General features: G+C 34.8%; 1 protein-coding gene across 1 annotated transcript; it reads right to left on the bottom strand.

The window, feature by feature from the left end:
• Positions 1-15,320: 15,320 nt before the first annotated feature.
• LOC117334367 (growth arrest-specific protein 1-like) lies at positions 15,321-19,310 on the bottom strand. Its single transcript, XM_033893947.1, has one exon. It carries the CDS (start codon positions 18,549-18,551, stop codon positions 17,805-17,807), a length of 747 nt encoding a protein of 248 aa, XP_033749838.1. The 5' UTR covers positions 18,552-19,310; the 3' UTR covers positions 15,321-17,804.
• Between the last annotated feature and the right edge of the window lie 894 nt (positions 19,311-20,204).

Raw genomic sequence — 20,204 nt, 5'->3', positions numbered from 1 at the left:
ACAAAGTTGACGGTCATTCAGGTCAATCGTGTTGTAGTGGACGTTTGAACTACGGTCATCTCACCTCGACGGCCAAGTCCATTTAAGAAACGGATATGACGTACATCCCAAACTCGATATCCGGTTCACTCAATTTCGATTTTCCATCAAATATATGTTATGGCTTTATATGTCAATATTAACCGTCTATTTTAACATATATTCGTTTATCTGAGATTAGCCAATTCGTTTTCTTTGAAATAAAGACACAACAAATAGGATATAACGTTGAGATATATCTATATGTCTCGGAGTTTAAACATGTGAACGGCACGTGAGACTTATGCGGCGCATTCTTGTCTTTGTTTACACGGCCTTGGAAACTATTAGCAGAGTTTTAGTGACTTTTGGTTAAAATTCCTTTCTTACATTAAACCGTCGGTTTTTACCTCTTACTTCCCTCACGTAGAACACATATGAACTCTGCTATGTTTTATGCTAAAAAAATCCCGCAAAAATCAATATTATCGAAAAAATTCAGCTTTATCAATTTTATTAAATGCCATTAAATAAATCAACGACCATTTTAAAACAATTATCAGCATAAAAGGCTTGGCAAATGTTATATATTTTTCCACATTTAACCTTCCCCTTTTGATATACTAATAGTAGGATATTATCGTAAATAGTAGGAATACCACAAACACGACATCTACATGTTAATATTCCTAATAAACGGGTTTTGTAGCTCAAAACACATAAAATGGATCTGTGATTTAATACAAGTACAGAGCTAAGATGATCACTTTTTTTGTGTAAAGTTTAAATCCTCATTAAACTATTATTCTAACAATCGCCGTCTAGCTATCTCTGGAGATGTGTAATTTCAAGAAAATATATGAATACTTATGAAAATGTTTATGTTGTAATTCTATAGGCGCTATCGTTTATGACTTCTGAGTTGCGTGATTTATCGCAACGGTTTATTGACTTATAACAAAGACTAACGTGTGGAGTTTGTGATGATGGTAATAAACAACCCAATATTAATACCATTTGTAAAAACTGAAAACTAATACAGTCATCGTAAATACTTTCCTATATTGTGTTATATTTTTTTTCATAATAATTTATGATTTCTGATCACAAACCTCGCTTATTACTTTTTGGCACATATTCTGACACGAGAAACACCTGCGGTATTATGTAATTTACAAATATAGTGTTTGTTTGTTTGTAATTCTGTATTGGTGTTGACGTTTAACTAGGTCACTCGTTTACCTGATTCAGGTTTAATAAATAGCCATATGTTTGATTGATGTCGTCAAATTTCGTTCTATTTGTCAAGGCTGCGTTATGCACATTTCAAAATGTTTAAAAAGTAGTTTGTGACGTCAATGGACTTTCATATCGAGGTTTCCGTTCGTTTTAAAAAAAAAAAGTTTGAAAAGTAAAAATTCCGAAGACTTGAAATATAGTCCTTGCGGCCTATACTAACTGATTACAAATCATAGTTAGTGATACATTGATAAACAATTTTACAAAGTGAAGTTAATTGGACTGACAGCCGACATCTATAACTCTTCTTAGGGTCAATACCTAAACAGCTCAGGCAATAAACCGGTCCTTTATTCGATTTCAAGTATTAATTATAAAGATAAAATTGTCACTCAGCGAAACTAACATAGCAAGTGTTTGTAGTTCGAATTCCAAAGAAAACGATTTTCATTTATAGTACCTTTACCACAGAATTCTTTAGGATAGGATCAATAGGGTTGCATTATGTGTTTATTGTTGTGTTACATCTTCATGAAATAAGTATAACTGCCACGAATAAATATAATCAGAATTAATGTTGGTAGATGATTAAAATGATCAGATTAAACAAATGATGGATTTAATGTCATTGTATTTCGTAACGCCTCCCTTTATATTTTTGCAGGTAATGTATTAAAGTCTGTATCTTATCAAAAAGATACAGAAATTTCATACGAGTAAATCATTCCTGTTTGTTGAATTAAGTTATAAATGAATTTTCTCTGTTGTTTTTTGTTTTGTTTTTATGTTTTTGTTTTTTTGTTGTTGTTTTTTTTTTTTTTTTTTTATTTGTTTGTTTGTTTGTTTGTTTTTTCAATGGTGTTAATTTTCTTCCATGTTTTATATAAGGTATAATTGATTTGATATGTTAGTTATTATATATTCCTTTCCCTCTTGTCTGATCTTCCTTTCCGTATTTTGGTTTCCCCTTGATATCCGTCGTCACATGAGTCAGGTTGTTGTGAGGATTTAAAAAAAAAAGAACAAATAAACACCGTCCTTTGTACAGGAAGATGGCGTGAGAATCTCAAAGTATATGGCATATTTTCATTTCCATAACCTGTTCTTAGCTTCATATAACCCATTATTAACAATAATATCAACAGCAAAAAATGTCAGCAATTAATTCAACATTTCACATGCGCATGTCTTGTGATTTAAAAAAAAAAGCATTTACGACTTTGGGCACTATTATTATTCTGCTACACGCCTAATTGTAATAAGAACAACATTAAATTCAAGATAGAACACAAACAAGATGACATCGAAACAACTTACATAACATCACTTAGAACAGCATCACAAGAGCAACTTATCACATGACTAGCATTATCTGAAGATCAACATTTACATGTAGACTGCATAAATAGAAAATTATGCAAAAATATACATTATAAACTCATCAATCGTTATCTCTAAAACAGCAAATCTGTGCCATCATTGTAGAAAAAAAACCAGTTATATTTGTGGATTTACTGTACTAAATAAACTTCTGAGACGTAACCGGAAGTGTATGAACAAGGCGTACTTTACAGGGCTTACACAGTTGACCATGTACTCGGCCAAATGTTCAAAACGTCCTTAAGCTTCAGAGGAATGTCTAGAAATATAAATCTACATTATTGTAGAATTCTACAGGAGATTCCATGAATTAAATTTCATGCTTATTTACCAGCAACACTAATTCATATCAAATGTACAATACATGACGCTGATACTCAGTCTGTGACTTAATGTGAATTAATCAACTGACAATTTTGGTATGAGTCACATTTGAAATTATTTTCTGTGTTTCTGGAATAGTTGACATCTATAACACACGACAAGATACTCATAGTTGATATAGCACATGACAAAATACTCATGGTTGATGTAGCACATGACAAAATACTCATGGTTGATGCAGCACATGATAAAATACTCATGGTTGATGTAGCACATGACAAAATAATCATGGTTGATGTAGCACATGACAAAATACTCATGGTTGATTTAGCACATGACAAAATACTGATGGTTGATATAGCACATGACAAGATACTCATGGTTGATGTAGCTTCAAATGATGCTTCAAATACTGACCAGAGGAAGGCCTGACGAGGTCCTGATTTTCAGTAGATTTTGAACATCGTGTGTGTCTTCTATACAGGCCTTGAGACTACAGATGTTAGGCACTTCTGATGGACTTCAGTCTTTGATAGAGTCACGGCTGAGAACATACAATTTAATATACATATACATTCTATGTACACATATGATTGACGTTCTTTTGAAAACCAATTTTGAAAATTATAAAATTTACTTAAATATGAGCCAATTGCATCTCGACAAGCAGATTTCTTTCAACCTATATAAAGGTATTGTCAATAAGACGACTCAAAGGTACCAACACTCCTAGCATAACTGACGATTCTTATCTAACTCTCATCTTGTATTGTAGGTTGCTAATATCTTGTGTGTGTTTTGAACAATCTTTTTAGCAGTAATTAAAGGTTTCTGTCATTGTTTTACTCACTGTTATACATTAATTAATGTGGGTACAACTCGGACTCATCTTAGTCCACACATTTCAGACAGTTCATGAGATTCGGAATATGTAATACACATAAAGAAGATTAGGAAAAAAACAATTAAATTAAACTGTAAAGTCCATATCGATAGGGGGAACATATAAACAAAAGAAATGTTTAAACCTAGACACTAGAAAAAGTGACAGGAAAATGCAGCCATGTGTTTCGGAAGTTTCTTGAGTATCAATGACGACACCTATATGCCATTTACATCTAGTGTAACAACAATGATCGGCCATCATGGTTTATCATGTACACTTCACCATCCAGGAACTCATTCGATCCTCTTCAGTGTTTGGTTTGGTCTCATCAGCAGCTAAGGTCATTTAAAGATGCTATGCGAACTTCACTACCTCACTGAAGCATACTGCCAAAAGCACACAACATGACTTGAATGGGCTAGCCAGTTGTCCCACTTCCAAAATGCTGTGCGCTAATCTGGAGTAGCAACCACCATTTTATAGACTCTGGTATGTCTTGGCCATAGGACCGAACCAAAAGCTTTCCTTACAGGGTCGAACGCTCAACTTAACTTTAGGCCAAAAGTGAGACAGTATGAAGGGCGACATCAGGAGGAAATAAAGTTGTTAAGAAAGAAGAGAAAAGATAAGATTCCACAATTAGTCGCCTTTTTATCGATCATGCAATGGGAGCAGAAGGTGCAATTTTACGCCCTACCTGCAGGGTAGCCCTTTGAGTGTAATTCACTTGTAAATATAGTCCATCCTTACAACAATAAAGTATAAACATGTATACATAAACATTGTTCTATCCATAGTCATTAGAACTGAGAATGTATAAATTAACTCTCAACTTACATCAGTATATTGCTGAATCGTTAAGTACTGATGTTGTATAAACGTAAAACTTATATCACATGGACCAATCAACTGTAATGCGTTTTGATTGGCTGAAACATTGAACTTTGATCAGGATTGCTTCTTACTACGTCATTCAAGATGTTCTAATTGGCTTACAGGTGAAGGCCGCTTTACGCAGAACATGCAGAAAAAGTTGGTTTTCTGATATGTAAATTTTATATAGATTTGTCTCAATTTAATTCTTTGAAGGTAATTAATTTTTAAATAACTTCTGAAGTTTTAAATAAATCAATTTCTTTTTGTATATCAATCAGTGGCATTACTTTCTAAATGATATGATTAACGCAACACCCGGGGGTCTATTCATCCTTGTTATAACATTTTTTATTGTAATAGCAGTATTGTCAGATGATAGAACAGTCATTTTATAACATTTCTATTTTTCGTTTAAAAAATAATGATAACACAGTGTCGAACTATTTATTATGTAGGTCTTTCGGTCCATAGGTGAAAATTACAGCATTTGATTGTGTATCAGTACATCATACGAGTACATGTAAATAGGAGAGTGTTTAACGTAATATTGTAATATCAAATATAATCATAATATAATATTACAGTATAAATGCACACACACACCTGTGCACGTATGTTGCATAAACACTAAAGATACATGACATAACACTTGTATCAGCTGTAACTCTCGAATAAACTCCAATTGAAACATGCTGATATTGTCTCTGCCGTTATGTTTGCCGTTCGTTGGAATGCAACTAGCCGATTAACATGCTTAAAGATAAGCAATAAAGCTTAACAGCATATCCCAAAATGGGTCTCTTTATATCCCAAACACATGATAACAATTAATTTACTATCATAAAAACCCCCGAGCCGAAAATAAAAGCGTTTCAGCTGGACAAGAATCCAAGGTCTGAAGCCAAGAATGTAGGCTGAGAATGGAACAGACAAACCTTGGTGAACATATCTTAACGAGTTTCTGTCCAGATTGCATATTCGTACTGGAGTTTGATTTACGCTGATGCATATACAGGCACCCAGATCACTGGCGATACTGCATCTTTAGGTAGGGATTACATGTTATAGTGTACAGCGTACAGATGTACAGCGTACAGATGTACACCACGAGGTTTTATGTAGGTGTATCGAGATATTATTGTTAGATTCATCATTCATGATGAGATGCACGATTTATTGTAGAATGTAATCATTATTTAAAGATCATTTAACCATTAACATAAACTCCTATTAAATCGTCATTACTTATATATAAACAATTTCCATAGTACTTTATATAACCCGAATTTATATATGAAGGGAACATTTACTACTAGAATTGCTATAATCCGGTATTTGGTACAGATTAGTCACCTTCAAAACATTTCTATAAAATGATATCACTCACATTAATTGTATTGAACGACCTTTGAAGAAAGATAAAGTGTTGCCCGGTCAGAATTTTATACGATAGTCTCAACATCGTTAATTTTCCTTTTCTCATTATCAACATATCAGTCTTTATTGCTAATGGAATAACGTTTCCTCGTTTACATTCACTTTTCTGCAGAGACAACAACTTGTATGAGAATGTTCTGGATACACACATCATGTTGAAGAACTATTTATAAGCAGTTAGGTACCTTTTGACAAATAACTACTTAGTAAGCATTTTCTTTGTATTAAGAAAATATAAGTAATATATATATATAAAGTTATCCAGAGTTAACTATCTGTTGACAAATAAAGTACAGGTGTGCTATAGCATACCCTGTAAATTGGTGAACACGATGTCTGAGCGGTTTCTGTACGTTTCCCGTCCCCTGATCAATATGTCTATGATTTACACTAACTACGTTGATGAGTTTAACTCATTTAATTGTTGATTTAGTTCACAACCTTTCCTGTATTCAACGACAGACGTGTCTTCTAATGCCATATTGTAACATATGGTAACTAAACGTTCCAGATATTATTTTTAATTTGAAAAATTGCCACAAAATAAAACCGCAAACATGTCAAGAACTTGCGAATATAACAAATATTTTCATAGTTTGAATTCACAGTATTTTAGTTTTTATCCCATAAACAAAGAAACTTCACGAAAGCTTGCTGACACATAGACATGATCGGTAGTTCTTTATCTTCCAGTCAAAATTCGCCGATTTCAGACAACTGGCCTTGCAAGCGCAATATGCTTTCGTAAAGCAATGATTTAATGACGAAATAAGCCATATGGAATAGAAATATGACATAATTACATAATGGCTAGCATTTGTCGACTGTTCAGTGTATCTGTAGGCCGGCTGCAGCCTTGGGATAACACAATCATTTGCCAAACGAGAGATAATTGGCGGAAGTCTTAATGAACCATTAATCCTGGTCCTTTCGACCCTTTCAAAGTACATAGTAATAACAATGATTTACAAGCGTCCTGAGGCCCAGCTGTCCTCGAAGGATCGACAGGACAGGGCACCATTTGATCGTATAAATTAATTAATTCAGATTAAGGGTAAGTACAGTGTATTTTATTGTATGTCTGTCTCTAGTTTTATATGGATATCAGGAAGCCCCCAGATCAGAACGTGTTTTCTGGATATGGGGTTTAGATGTTCTATCGATTTTTCCTCCACGATGCTTCATTAAGGTTGCGACTGGTCATCCTGTATTCGTGTTGGGTGTTGGGTAATGCATTGCTATCTTTGTGACAGGAAGTAGATTTTTACGAATGGCAAATACAGGTATATTGCCTCATATCCGAATGTTCATTATTTTAAGACAACTTTTTTTTACTTAGATTGATCAATCTCAAATAATGTTTTGGGGCACAACACCTGCAAATTCCAATAAAATCTATTTTTTAAACCATTTGAAGAAGCGATTGCAATAAACTAGTCACAAAATGTAAAGGTAAAAATACGTTTTAGAAATTCATATTATCCCCAGCTTACTACCGATGAAGGAAAGGAAGCTTGTTCGTTTGTGAATATGGAACTCTCTTCCATACACAGACCTATCCAGCCATAGTACTCACTAATACAACGGAAAGAAATGTAATATTGTAGCACAACATGGTTAAGTCGGGAATTGAACTAAATCAGTTGAAGATACAGGGTTAAAAAAGAAATATTCATTCTACCAATAAACAAATTTCAAATCATTTTAACATTTTATATCGACTTTATTATCTCATATAAATATATTTTACGTTCACTGTAAAGATACTAAAAAAAAATTATTTTCCTTTCACTGTATTCAAATGATAAAAATGTGAATTCCGTTTTCGGGATTCTTAGATTTTGATTTCAAATGGAAATACATGTACATGTATATATATATATGTATATATATTTTTTGGTTTTATGACGTGCTGTGCAGTTTCTCCTGTAAACATTTTCGCACGCGTTGCCTTTCAAATCAGAAATGATCTGACAAAGATATTTCCAATGCCTAAAGGCATTAAAGACACACAAGATATTAAGACTAGTCATTTTTTTTGCCAGAATCTTGATTGCGTTCATACGTTTAAACGAATACACGTCAAATTCAGAAATAAAACCCACATGATGTCTGTCAAAAGCATACCTTGAAATGGATTTGAATCTTTGAACGAAAAAAAAACAATACAATTCTCTCTTTTCAGGCTATTGAACTGTCGGATTTTAACGTATTTACCTGGTAGCTGTGTCGATTCTATGCTGCTGTGCTAGCTATGGTGATCTATTGACTTGATTTGACTGAGATATTTCATTAATATTACACTTGTTTGACTTTCCTACCTTTCACATGGTGGGTAAATCTGCGTCTTTGCATTTAACTTCTAAAAATGGAAGATAATCAAACCACGGAATCACCAACAAAACACATGAGACATGTCATTCTAAGTTCTGCCAAAAGGTTTATTTTCACGTTGTCCTTGAAAATATTCAGAAAATAAATCCGAGATGATATCGATTGCAAAGGGTACAACGACAGGTATACGACCAAATCTATGCATTATATTTTATATTGCAGTGTTGACAAAAGAACTGGAAATACATCCAACAAAGTGCGCAATATTACCATTGATAACGCCTGCTGACGTATCATAATTATGAACTTACCAGGCTTAACGATTATGTTACCTTCACAGTGATCTTATGACATAGAATTTATCAGTTTGTTACGTAATATCCGGCGTGAATTAACACGTGATGATGTCGGATATGCTATATATTTAATACCTACTAACTTTGTGTAAAGGTGATGTGTTTACATTCCCCTGATATCTATAGAGTTATGTTTAAAGTTTAGCCACGTTGGCAAACATCATGTCAATAAACAAGAGGCAGAATAGATATTGAGACAAAAACAGGATAACAGGTTCCGGTAGAGTAACCGTCTTCTGCTTCAATAGCGACTCCCGCCATTTTAATCTGGGTCAAAATCTGGTTGTGATGTTATAAAGATGAAAAATATGGTAGTGCTAACGAAACCGCGAGGTATATCAACAAGCATTGAACACGTGGAGTTCATATAACACAAGAATATTGATGTTAACAACGAACGTTTCCCGATATCTTCCTCAACCTGCATCAGGTTATTTTATATTATAAAGATGTAGATACATTTCTATGCTTGCATCCATAAAATAACACGTGATATGTTGTTTTAAATAGGCTTATGACAAGACTTAAAATTTGTTCTAATGTGAAAACGCAGTAATGCAAAAGAGAGAGAACATAGGTACGTATATCATCCATTCACATTTTGATATGGAAACATGGCAAGTCAAAGAAGAATGAAAATGTGTACGTGTATCATCAATTCACATTCTGATGTGAAAACCTGGCAAGGTAAAAAGGAGAGTACATTAATTTGTACGTGTATCATCCATACATATTATGATGTGAAAATGTTGTAAGGCCAAGGAGAGTGAAAATGTGCACGTGCATCACCCATTCCCATTCTGATTTGAAAAGTTGGCAAGCCAATGAGGGTGAAATTATGTACGTGTATCATCCATTCAAATTCTGATATGAAACGTGGTAAGTCAAAAGGGAGAAAACATGTACTTGTATCATCCATTCACATTCTGTTATGTCATTTTCATGCATATTTGCATGTTAATCGCTGACATAAAGGGAACATCATTCATATCGCGGTAACTTAAATTGTTTTATTAGTGGTAAAATAATCGAAGCAGGACGCTCTTCGGCTAGTCAACCTAGAAAAATCCATTTCAGTAATATACAATTTATTTAGATACAACACCCCTTTTATAATACGAATTGAGTTTCAATGCAAATTATACATTTCCAAAGCAATAAAATTATGCAGTTTTTTTTAATTTGAAAAGATAGTAAAGGATCGTAATCCGGTAAATTTTGCTAATCAAATTGAAGACAAAGCTACCAGAAGGTTATGTAGACCGGCTGACATATGATCGCTGTATACTTGGTACGGGAGCTACTATGGAGATACGTGGTTGTAACTCAAACTGCAACGTTATACCAGGCAGTAATCATACACCCATTAAATGTTTAAATATAGAGCCAAAATACAACGATACCGTCCAGTAAATTTTCAAAATCCTTACAGCTTTAATGTTAAATCATTCACTTTTTTACTTCTATTATAAAATATAAGCTTGAATTTAAAGTAATTAAATTACTAGCGAAGTATAGTTAAAACATTGTTAAATTGTGGGCAGTCTGTACCTTAAATCCAGCCATTTTGTTATTATGCGGGGTTTTGTACCGTCAGTGTAAGATAACAGAGCTTTTAACACTTATGCCTAGAGGGCGAGAGTTAGGAAGAAACATGTCGAGTGAAGTAGGCCGGTGAAAATATCTACATACACTGTATAGATACATACGCTAGCTGTCCTTATTTCAGAATATGTCTGTGATAGAGGAAAGCGGGGGGAAGCTATTTCCCGCCGTGTTGCGCATGCGGAAGAACCTAATAACATATTACAGTCGTCTATCTCTCAACAATGAGGAGACTATTTACATCCTGTCATCACTTTCTTTCGATTTCAAACAGATGCTGCTGAAATATCAGCCAATAATTGCGGTTTTCTGACAAAACGCAGACGACCTCTTTGCTTCCGTTCAGCCAACCTCGGGTTTAGACTCTCATCATTTTGGCGATAGAGACAGACGGATAGTGGGAGGAGGCTCGTTTCTGCACTTTTGGTTGATTTCCTCATTGTCTAGGGAATTTTGGCCAAGTGGTAATTTATGACTGTCTTGGCGGTCCAATTAGTAAGTAAGTCTAATCATCGACACGAGATGGCAGCACCTGACACCTAATTTAATCACCTTTCCATCCCACGGTAGTACTTCATCCTAGGGGTCAGTGTCATACGTTTGCAATTAATACATTAATTTGTCGCATATACACATGTGAAGGAATGTAGGTAATGCATAGTTCAGTACACACGAATCTATGACGTCATACAGCACTTGAATGAGTTGTCACCATGGTAACTCGTTATTAAAATAAACATTATATATTCGTTTTCATTGATACATTGCCAGGAACAAAATCTTGTTACAACCTTGGTAAACAGCATCGAACGAAATATATCCCTTACATGAATTTTAGGCAAATGAACAACACAGCTCCTGGCTATTGAATTCGCAAAATGGGTCGATCAACGATAAAAAGTTGTATCTATATTACTAATTACTAAATTTGGGTAGAATAATCTGGAGATAATCAGGAAATTCCCAATACAGATTACTTTGTACATCACAGCTAGTGTAAGTATTACTAATATCTAAAATGACTATAAAAACCAGTTTGGTAATAAGGGTAGGTCTCAGATGAACAGCCATTAAACAGTCTATGTTTACAGATGTACATAGATTTGGAGGATACTATGCTTTATCCTCCTTTAACACATACACTATAATACCCTCTCATTATAGCTGAGTATTTTATATGATGAAATTTCTTTTTCGATTGCGGCAATTCAATCTAATCCTGTAAAATGTTTTTTAAGTACCCTGTAAATAGACTCGTATATAACATGACATAACGATAATTGAATCCACCAATCTAAAATTGGAATTACATGATGAAATCGATTTTATGTGTAAGACGATTAATTGAGCAGCCTCAGTTGAAGTGCGCTAACATATTAAAATCATGCTGCTTCCAATTACGTAAATGCCCCATTTTGCGTTCGGATGATATATTGGCAAGATACGATTCTACGAAAATACGGCTTTGATTCTTTGAGTACGAAACTAAGGCTATAAATTGCTATTGATCCAACTTCGGCATGGAAGTGCACTTGTTGCCTACTGTAAATATTACTACAGACCCCGACTGCTATTTGACACGACGAACGTTTTGATGCTCAATTGCCAAAACTTGCTTGAACATGGTAGTTTACTTCTCGAAGATTGTCTTTTCGATTTCTATCAAAGATGTGGCAATAATGATTAATGATTAATTTTGTATTGCCACTTTCAATGAGGCAGTGCTAACATTTTAATTTAGGTTATAGCAGTGAGTATTAGATAACAAAAACTGAACTTATCAGATTATTCAATCATAGTCAATTCTTCAATTTGTGAAATAGAAAGTTTATTCCTGTCTTACTAGAACAAAGAGTCTTTGTCCTATGACTTATTCCATCACGATTTGTAGTTGGTGTATGTGAACAATGTAAGACGGTCCAAAACAGCTTGATTTACATAAATTGATAAAATGATGGAGTTAATTCCGATAGTACCCAACTTTTAGCTGGGCACGCTTTCCGTTCCAGTTACAGCTAAACAAAAGCTGGTATTCAGTATTCGGAATCAAACGGACTGGAAACCAGGACTGTTCGCCATATATTTGAAAAACCCAGAGCAATATTTGTAATTGTAACTGTGCCGGATGACATCGTGCTATAGATGTGGGGGTCCATTCAGGTCGAACCTTCTGATGTTTTGACCCGCAAATGAATGTTATTGTTATCGGTGCGGAAATATTGGACACTTTTCAATGATGTACTTTATTCGGACCAGACATTATACTACAAACATTTGTACAAGATCATCTTTCCCCTGGAACCAGACAGCGTCAGCACTCGACGTCCTGTTCCCGTCCTGAACAATTCTTTTGGCAGCGAGTCTGCAATCACGACAGCACCATAGAAAAAGACCAAATCCACATCTAAACGGCGGCGAGATTCCGACTTAGGAAAAACCGAGAAACTAAACAGGTATTGTCTGTTTTACCAGAAGAATAATTGATAACTTTAACGTATACTGATAAGTTTTAAACCAAATCAACGCAATAAGTTCACATAACATCAGATTGAAATTCACAGTCAAAACCCTTCCTAGACCAAAGAGTTTGAAACAACAAAAGCAAGGGACTTCAAAATCAGCATACTACTTTTTGAACTTAAACAACACAAGGAAGCACTAAATGAAGTGCGGATTAAAATTGACAAAACAATTTTTGAAAACAATGAGCTAAGAATCAACGCACTTGGACACCGAGGACAGTTCTAATCAACGCCAGCGTTTTGCCGCAAACCGGACAATATAGAACTTTTCGCTCAAAAAATCTTTCGCATCAAAAAACCTGACAGAAGGTTAGAACTTATCAAAGGCACATTTTTAGTAAAAACAATGATGGACAATACGCCTACGGGATCACTTGAAATCAACATGGATATGTGTTTTTACACTGAAGAATTATGAAACGAGGACGTCTCATTCTTCGAAGCCGGAGGAATTACCATAAGGATTTTTTTGTGATAAAACTTTATAGTGCTAAAGCTGACCCGGACTGCTTTCAATTTGATTTGATTTGTGATAATGTTGTATTTGTAATTTTGTAGTTCGGGAGACAATCGGCAAAGCATATTTCTTAGACGTTTCAATTACATTAAGTACTTATAACGTTTCAACTTTTAACTGTATCATTTAAGATAAGTTCTGGTGTTTTTATCGCTGTACGCTGTACAATAAGTCTGATAAATTGTTCATTTACTACCCTTTTTCGTATAGGTATAAATATCCAGTTGTCCATTCAGTTACGTTAGTAGATTACCATACTACTAGTCCACCTCGTCAGTTTGGACCTCAGGCCAAGTTGATATCTATAGTGAAACCTGTCGCTAAAATTTCAGATCGTTAAACATGCTTTGTATACAGCAAGGTCAAGGACTTTGAACGAAACACATCGGGCTTATTTTGAATATTCTATAAAAACCGCCGTACAAGTTATCTTGCAGTGCATTTCAAAGTTAAACTGAACCACTTACTTCTTTATGCCAATGGAACAAAACAGCGGAAAAAACTATTTATGTCAGTTCTTCACCAAAACTGGGTTATTTGTTCTGGGGCATTAAATACCCTTTGATATTTTCATATTCAAATGACATTTTTATGTGTCGAGATAAAATGATGTTGATAAGTATAATATTTCTTTCAATTATTTTTGTATTCAAATTTAAAGAAATGTTTCAAAATAAATGTCGAATTTATACCACATAAAACATGTTTAAAAGTAAGTTACGCCCAAGAAATTGTGCAATGAACAACGCTAATCTGTTATCTAACTACATGTGTATTTCCAAATTTGTTTGTACTACAGATATGACGCTAACGATCCAAGTAGTAGACACATTTATATCACAAAAATACAATTTAAATCTAAATGTGTATATATAATGATGAGTCCCTAGCATGTAAATGATAATATCATAAATTAAGCCTGTATCAGGCATTCTGATCTAGGTTGAAATTTAATATTTCAACCTCGCTGAAGTAACATTGCAATGTAAAGCGTTATATTTAAATTTTATATAGAGTGTGTTTACTAGTGTCATCTAGTTTTTCATTTAAATATCTGACAGCACTTTTTGACAATTTTAACCCCCGCCATAGTTGTATTATCTCTCTTCTGTGATTTGTGGTCCTATTCTAGTAGCAGACAATGCACTGACACTTCGTAAACAATGGCATGACACTTCATATTTGTACGAGTCCGAAATTATCCGCATGCTATTGAATGTCGTTGTACCGAAATATGTACTCGGCAAGGTGACCTAGGACCAAAGTAAAAAGCTTTGTCATCTTCACAAGGAAAAATGAATGCATTTCTAATCGCTGTCTAACCGATGAAATCATTAAATTTATGTTTGTATTTCATTCATGATTGTTTACAAATGAAAAAGATACACTCATTTTCAATGAAGCTCCATCAAGAAAGAATCTGTTCTGTAAACGATGTATCAGTAGTAAAATTGCAGAGCAAAGGCAAGTTGAGCATACTTGAAATCTGCGAGTATAAGGCTAGATTTAAACAAATCAGTTCAACTTGAACACATTAAAAATAAAGGTATTTTACATTGGTAATAAAAACTGAAACATCAAATATTTTGAAAGACCATGAACAAGTCATCGTTATGAAGAAGAAAACAGTTATAATTCAATAATTACCATGATCATCTTAACGTGTGATTTATACTAAATTTGTTGTCATGTTGACCAGACGTATTCAATCTAGCCTTTTTTGATTTTCTGATACTGTGCTAATGGGACACACTGTGGATATTGTTCACCGCCCCAAAAACAAGTGTCATATTTACACCATTGACAAACAACAAACACGTGGCATGTAATGTCTGATATTGTTACAATATTCAAACAAGTCAGTTTTGGAATGCATCCGATGAAACCAAACAAACAAAGAAAGAACGAAACTGTGTGTAAATGACAGTCACACTCCACTATCTTGGTCCTGAGGATCTTATACTATAAACGTATTCAATAAATGCTACCAATAGATCTTGGGGTTTTTTCATTACTGAATTAACTAATGTTTTGACACCTCTGGTTTTGAAAGGGCTTGTCTACATGAATTTCGATGCTTCAGTTTTCAGGGATTATCTAACTTATTTAATAGTACTTAATGGAAATTGTCAGTTGTAAGTCAGGGTATATTCTGGAAATATGTATGTAATGTTACTTAAGTGTATCTTCTAAAAATTCCATAAATTTTTCAGCGATATCAGAGTAATTAACTCAACCAAAAAAATTTTGGATCTGCCAAAACGTAAATGTTATATTTTTCTTTCTCGTTTTGGAATCCTTCATTAAAACGTGAACACTATATTTTCCGATACATGTAATAGTGATTTGTTGCATTTTCCAGATAAGACATAGATATTTAAGGTACATAATATTCGCGGTGAATTAATAGCATGCCGCCACATGTAAATAAACGATACATGTTTCTTTGTGCATTCAAATCAAGAACTATACATCACATATCTTAATCAACGAATACATTTGGCACAAGAAAATCTATGTTATTATGGATTTTAAATTAAACTTCAAGTATCAGATAACAAAGTCTAGTTATGGCATCGGTTGTTCATTATATTGATTGGTTAAAATTTTTGACATTCTGACTCTGATTATAATGAAACACTTATTTACAAGACCACAATGAACTCCGTGACTGTCACTTACACACACAATGAAATAAATATTACAGATTTCATTTCACAAATATATAAATACTGCCTCCGTAGTCATATACATATCTCTTTCATGTGAAAAATATATAGCACATTAGATTCCTACAGAAAAGAAAAACTTTGTATGCATTTTTAATTTCTCTGTATTCGTCGGAGACATAATAAACACATACTTCACTGAGGTGATAACCGACCATGAAATAAAGGTTGTATGTTTCATTTAGTTATATATGCCAATTACTCTTATATACGTTTTCCTTTAATATGAGTAATGCTGAGGTCAGCTATTTGAAATATCAAACTTCTATCCAGGTTTTCTTTTCAAATTTCAAATAAAAGAAATCACATCTTTTTTTTCTACGGGTTTTTATTATGTCTTCGACTAGGCGGTCAGAGCAATATACTCAAACTGTGAAATGGTAAATGCGTTTTTGCGCACAGAGCTAAACAGCAACACATGAAAGAATATGAAAGAAAATTCCTCGCTTCAACGGTATATATCTATACTCAGAGAGACATTATCCATAAATCACAAGAATATCTTACAATCGAAACGAAGTTGGTAACGTTGGCGCTGTGGCCTTGTGTGTGCTCTAGCCGTGTAGCCAGGAGCCCGCGCTTATGATTTTTTTCACAGCTGGCACATCAGGAAAAAAGCATTGGCTATAAACTCTTTGTATGTGAGCAAGGTTTTCTCCGTTGACGGATATAGAAATACACAGCAAAAACATCACTAAACATCATCACATTAAATATTACGGATGATCAGAAAGTTGTAAAAAGTCAGCAATACATCTAAATGCATACACATATTAAAATGGCGCGAGGTCCTGATTTGGAGATCATTAACCATTTGCAACTCACAATATTAACCGAACATTGGAAGTAACACACACAATGTCTTACAGCAGTATACATTCGGCCACCATACAACAATAACAACAAAAACAGCATATTATATTTAAAAGATACACAATGGTCTGGTGTCCAAATTTTGTATTAACAAATTGTTTTTAACTGATCACGTGCCCTTGTAAAATATCTATAATCGAATGTTATTCGAATCACTTACTGAGAGTCAGAAAAGTTTGAGCAAACTCAGAGTTGAAAGTAGAAAAAATATGTCGAGAATATCTACTTGAACAGCTTACTCTCGCTTTGATAAATGTTATTTGTACATCAATACAGGCACATGTATTTAGATAGTAATTAAATATGCACTCTTAAATAATCAGGAACAAAATCTATATCTCTCTTGATATTGATTATAACGTCTATTCATATCAAGATCTTTGAATGTATTCCCGGTGATATCTGCGCTTAATCTTATAATCGTACCTAAATACGTTGATTCATTGAATTGAAGCTATCGAGTGACATTGATCTGCTATCAGTGACAGCTATCTCCAACAGCTTATCGCCTGTTATCTGTAGCAGCATTTAACATCCATCGGTGTTGGGTTAGATCAAGCACGACTGGGACCTTCGGCAACTTCACAAGTTGATTGATATCTTCTTAGGAAATAAACGGAATATTTGTGTGATCGACTTCGTGTTAATTGCACTTTAAATGCTAATAATTCCTCGCCTCTGCGCTCGTTAATGTCCCAGCTGAATATGTCACCGGCGTGAACGAGATCCCCCTAGCACGTGTCTCCAACACCACAATAACGAGGCAATAAGAAGGGTCACACATAGAAGTGAAACAGACAATCTGTTGCTTCCATTGAAGCTCTTCACCTGATACACCTTATTAAAACATAGAACATCTGTATAGTACCGGATACTTTTACAATCATACAATTCACTTCCATCACATTCACAGTTTTGTAATTTCTGAGCCTTGGCTTGTTGATACAGAATTGTAACACTGTTGTTACATCGCTCCGTACATTTATCACCTATAAATAACTTGCTGCAGTGACTTTTGTAGAAATCTAATGCAGTGAAGCATGAACTGTCCGCTTCACAAATCCACTTGGCCAGAGTACAACTGACCACTGATGTCCCATCGTTTACACTATGAATGGCCTCTAGAACGTCATTGGTGCATACCTCAATTCCTTGCTTTCTATCTTGACAGTATGGATCTCCACTACAGTTGCAGTTGATGAAATCTAATCCGGCATCGTCTTCTGATGAGAGCAAAGATATAAGAGCCCTCTTACATGACGTGGTACAGACGTCAGTCTCATGAAACAGATTCTCTTTGCATCCCGCAAAGAAGTGCTGAAGTGCCATTCCACATCCTATCCTCCTTGCACACCAGTCTTGGACATCGTCACAGTATTCGGCAGACATCACAAAACTACATAGCCAAGATTGTGCAAAACACAGTGACAGGACCCAGGAGGCACGAATAAACATCCTACGGACGGGTCGGACTTTCCAGGGACATAGTCAACAACAACACGTGTGCATATAGTCAACGAGTTGTTGTAAAAATATTTAAAACATCCAAGTCACAAAAAAGATTTGTAAAGTGTTACCGTAATGAATAACATGTACAGTCAGCTGTCCCTTACTGGTATGCCGAGTCGTTCTTGTCCTTTTCACCTGAACAGTTTTATAAATCTGTTTTATAAAAGGTATTTTTCTCCCTTGAATGAGCAGTTTGAACGAAGCAGCAAGCCGAAATGTTCCTAATAGGCCTGTTAACAACAGTGGGTCCTGACTATCGTGTTTTGTTACACTGTTGACGATTTAAAGAATGATATAGCTCACCTCGTTGTTGTGAAAGTTCACATTACCACCGAGACGTGATTGCTAACATATACACTCATCCATATCCAACGAGAGTTCATGGACTGGGTCCTCGGTCAGATGTATCGTCTGCTAACTCGTGGCTTTACGTATAGTAAAGGGATCCTCAACAGTAGTAATATATATACTTGGTAACTAATGCATCTTCCGTATATCCATCTAGTGTTAATTGATACACACACTTTCTGTAGTTTGTATATGCCTTGTGTTTTCGTTAATAAGTGTCCAGCTGTATAAACCGATATCGGCAGTCCCTTGCTACACACAACACAACCCTCCAAACTAACACTAGTTATTACAACACACTGACACCGCTATACACCGAAATGCCCCATGAATACTCTTGTAAGACTATTTTTGTAATCACCTCGCCCTCTGGCGGATTTGACGCCTCGTGAGAGGGCGTGTGTTATCGAGATCTCTTGGTCATGCAGCCAATACCATCGACTCTCCGGTGATGTAGAGAATGATTGGCATGTCTTAGGTATATGTAGCCCGTCGCTAAATGCCATTAATCATTTGCTGCCTTGTATATCGGAAGGCTGGCTCTGCTAGCATATACTGTAGTAGTTCGCGATGGTACGGTGAGTTCAAGTCTGGCTGTCTTTGTATTTTATAAACATTTTATATAAATCCTGGCGTCTTTATCTAGAAACACATCTAGTCTAACACATTGTGATAAAAACTCCCCGACTCTGTCACATGTAATGCAAAATCATAATATTTGCGGTAGATATAGCTCAAGATCATTATACACATGTTATAGATATTGGTAATATTTTCACATCAAGCTCAACATGCAGCAAGTTTCTGTACCAGGTATATATATAATGATGGGACTAGACTATCGAAATCCCAGCTCGCCACCTCGTAACACATTATCGAAACTTGATACCTCTTAACAGCAAAGCACAGTTCGTGTATGAAAACAGCTAGCTACTTACCAACAACCGTCGAATTTAGTTCGTAAACACATGATACTCACTGCCATGCGCCGTGGAGTGCAACACATCGTAAAGTCCATGATCGACGTTATACGATATATCGTTTATGATTTAGACTTAAAAGGGGATTTCTTTGTTGATTAATACGACTGGATATATTGCTACGTGATAAGGTTTTTCCTTCAGCGTTACAAATTTCTTCTGTATCCTATATAAACATAGGCTGCATAGTGACAATATATCTATATGGATTGACAGCTGCAAGCTTCGCTGGTAGAGATCTTATCTCTTGTTGATTTGTATTTGTGATAGC

Source organism: Pecten maximus, chromosome 9, assembly GCF_902652985.1.
Source record: "Pecten maximus chromosome 9, xPecMax1.1, whole genome shotgun sequence".
NCBI lineage: Eukaryota > Metazoa > Mollusca > Bivalvia > Pectinida > Pectinidae > Pecten > Pecten maximus.
Note: the sequence above shows the minus strand (reverse complement) of the source record. Positions and strands in the feature narration are given on the sequence as shown.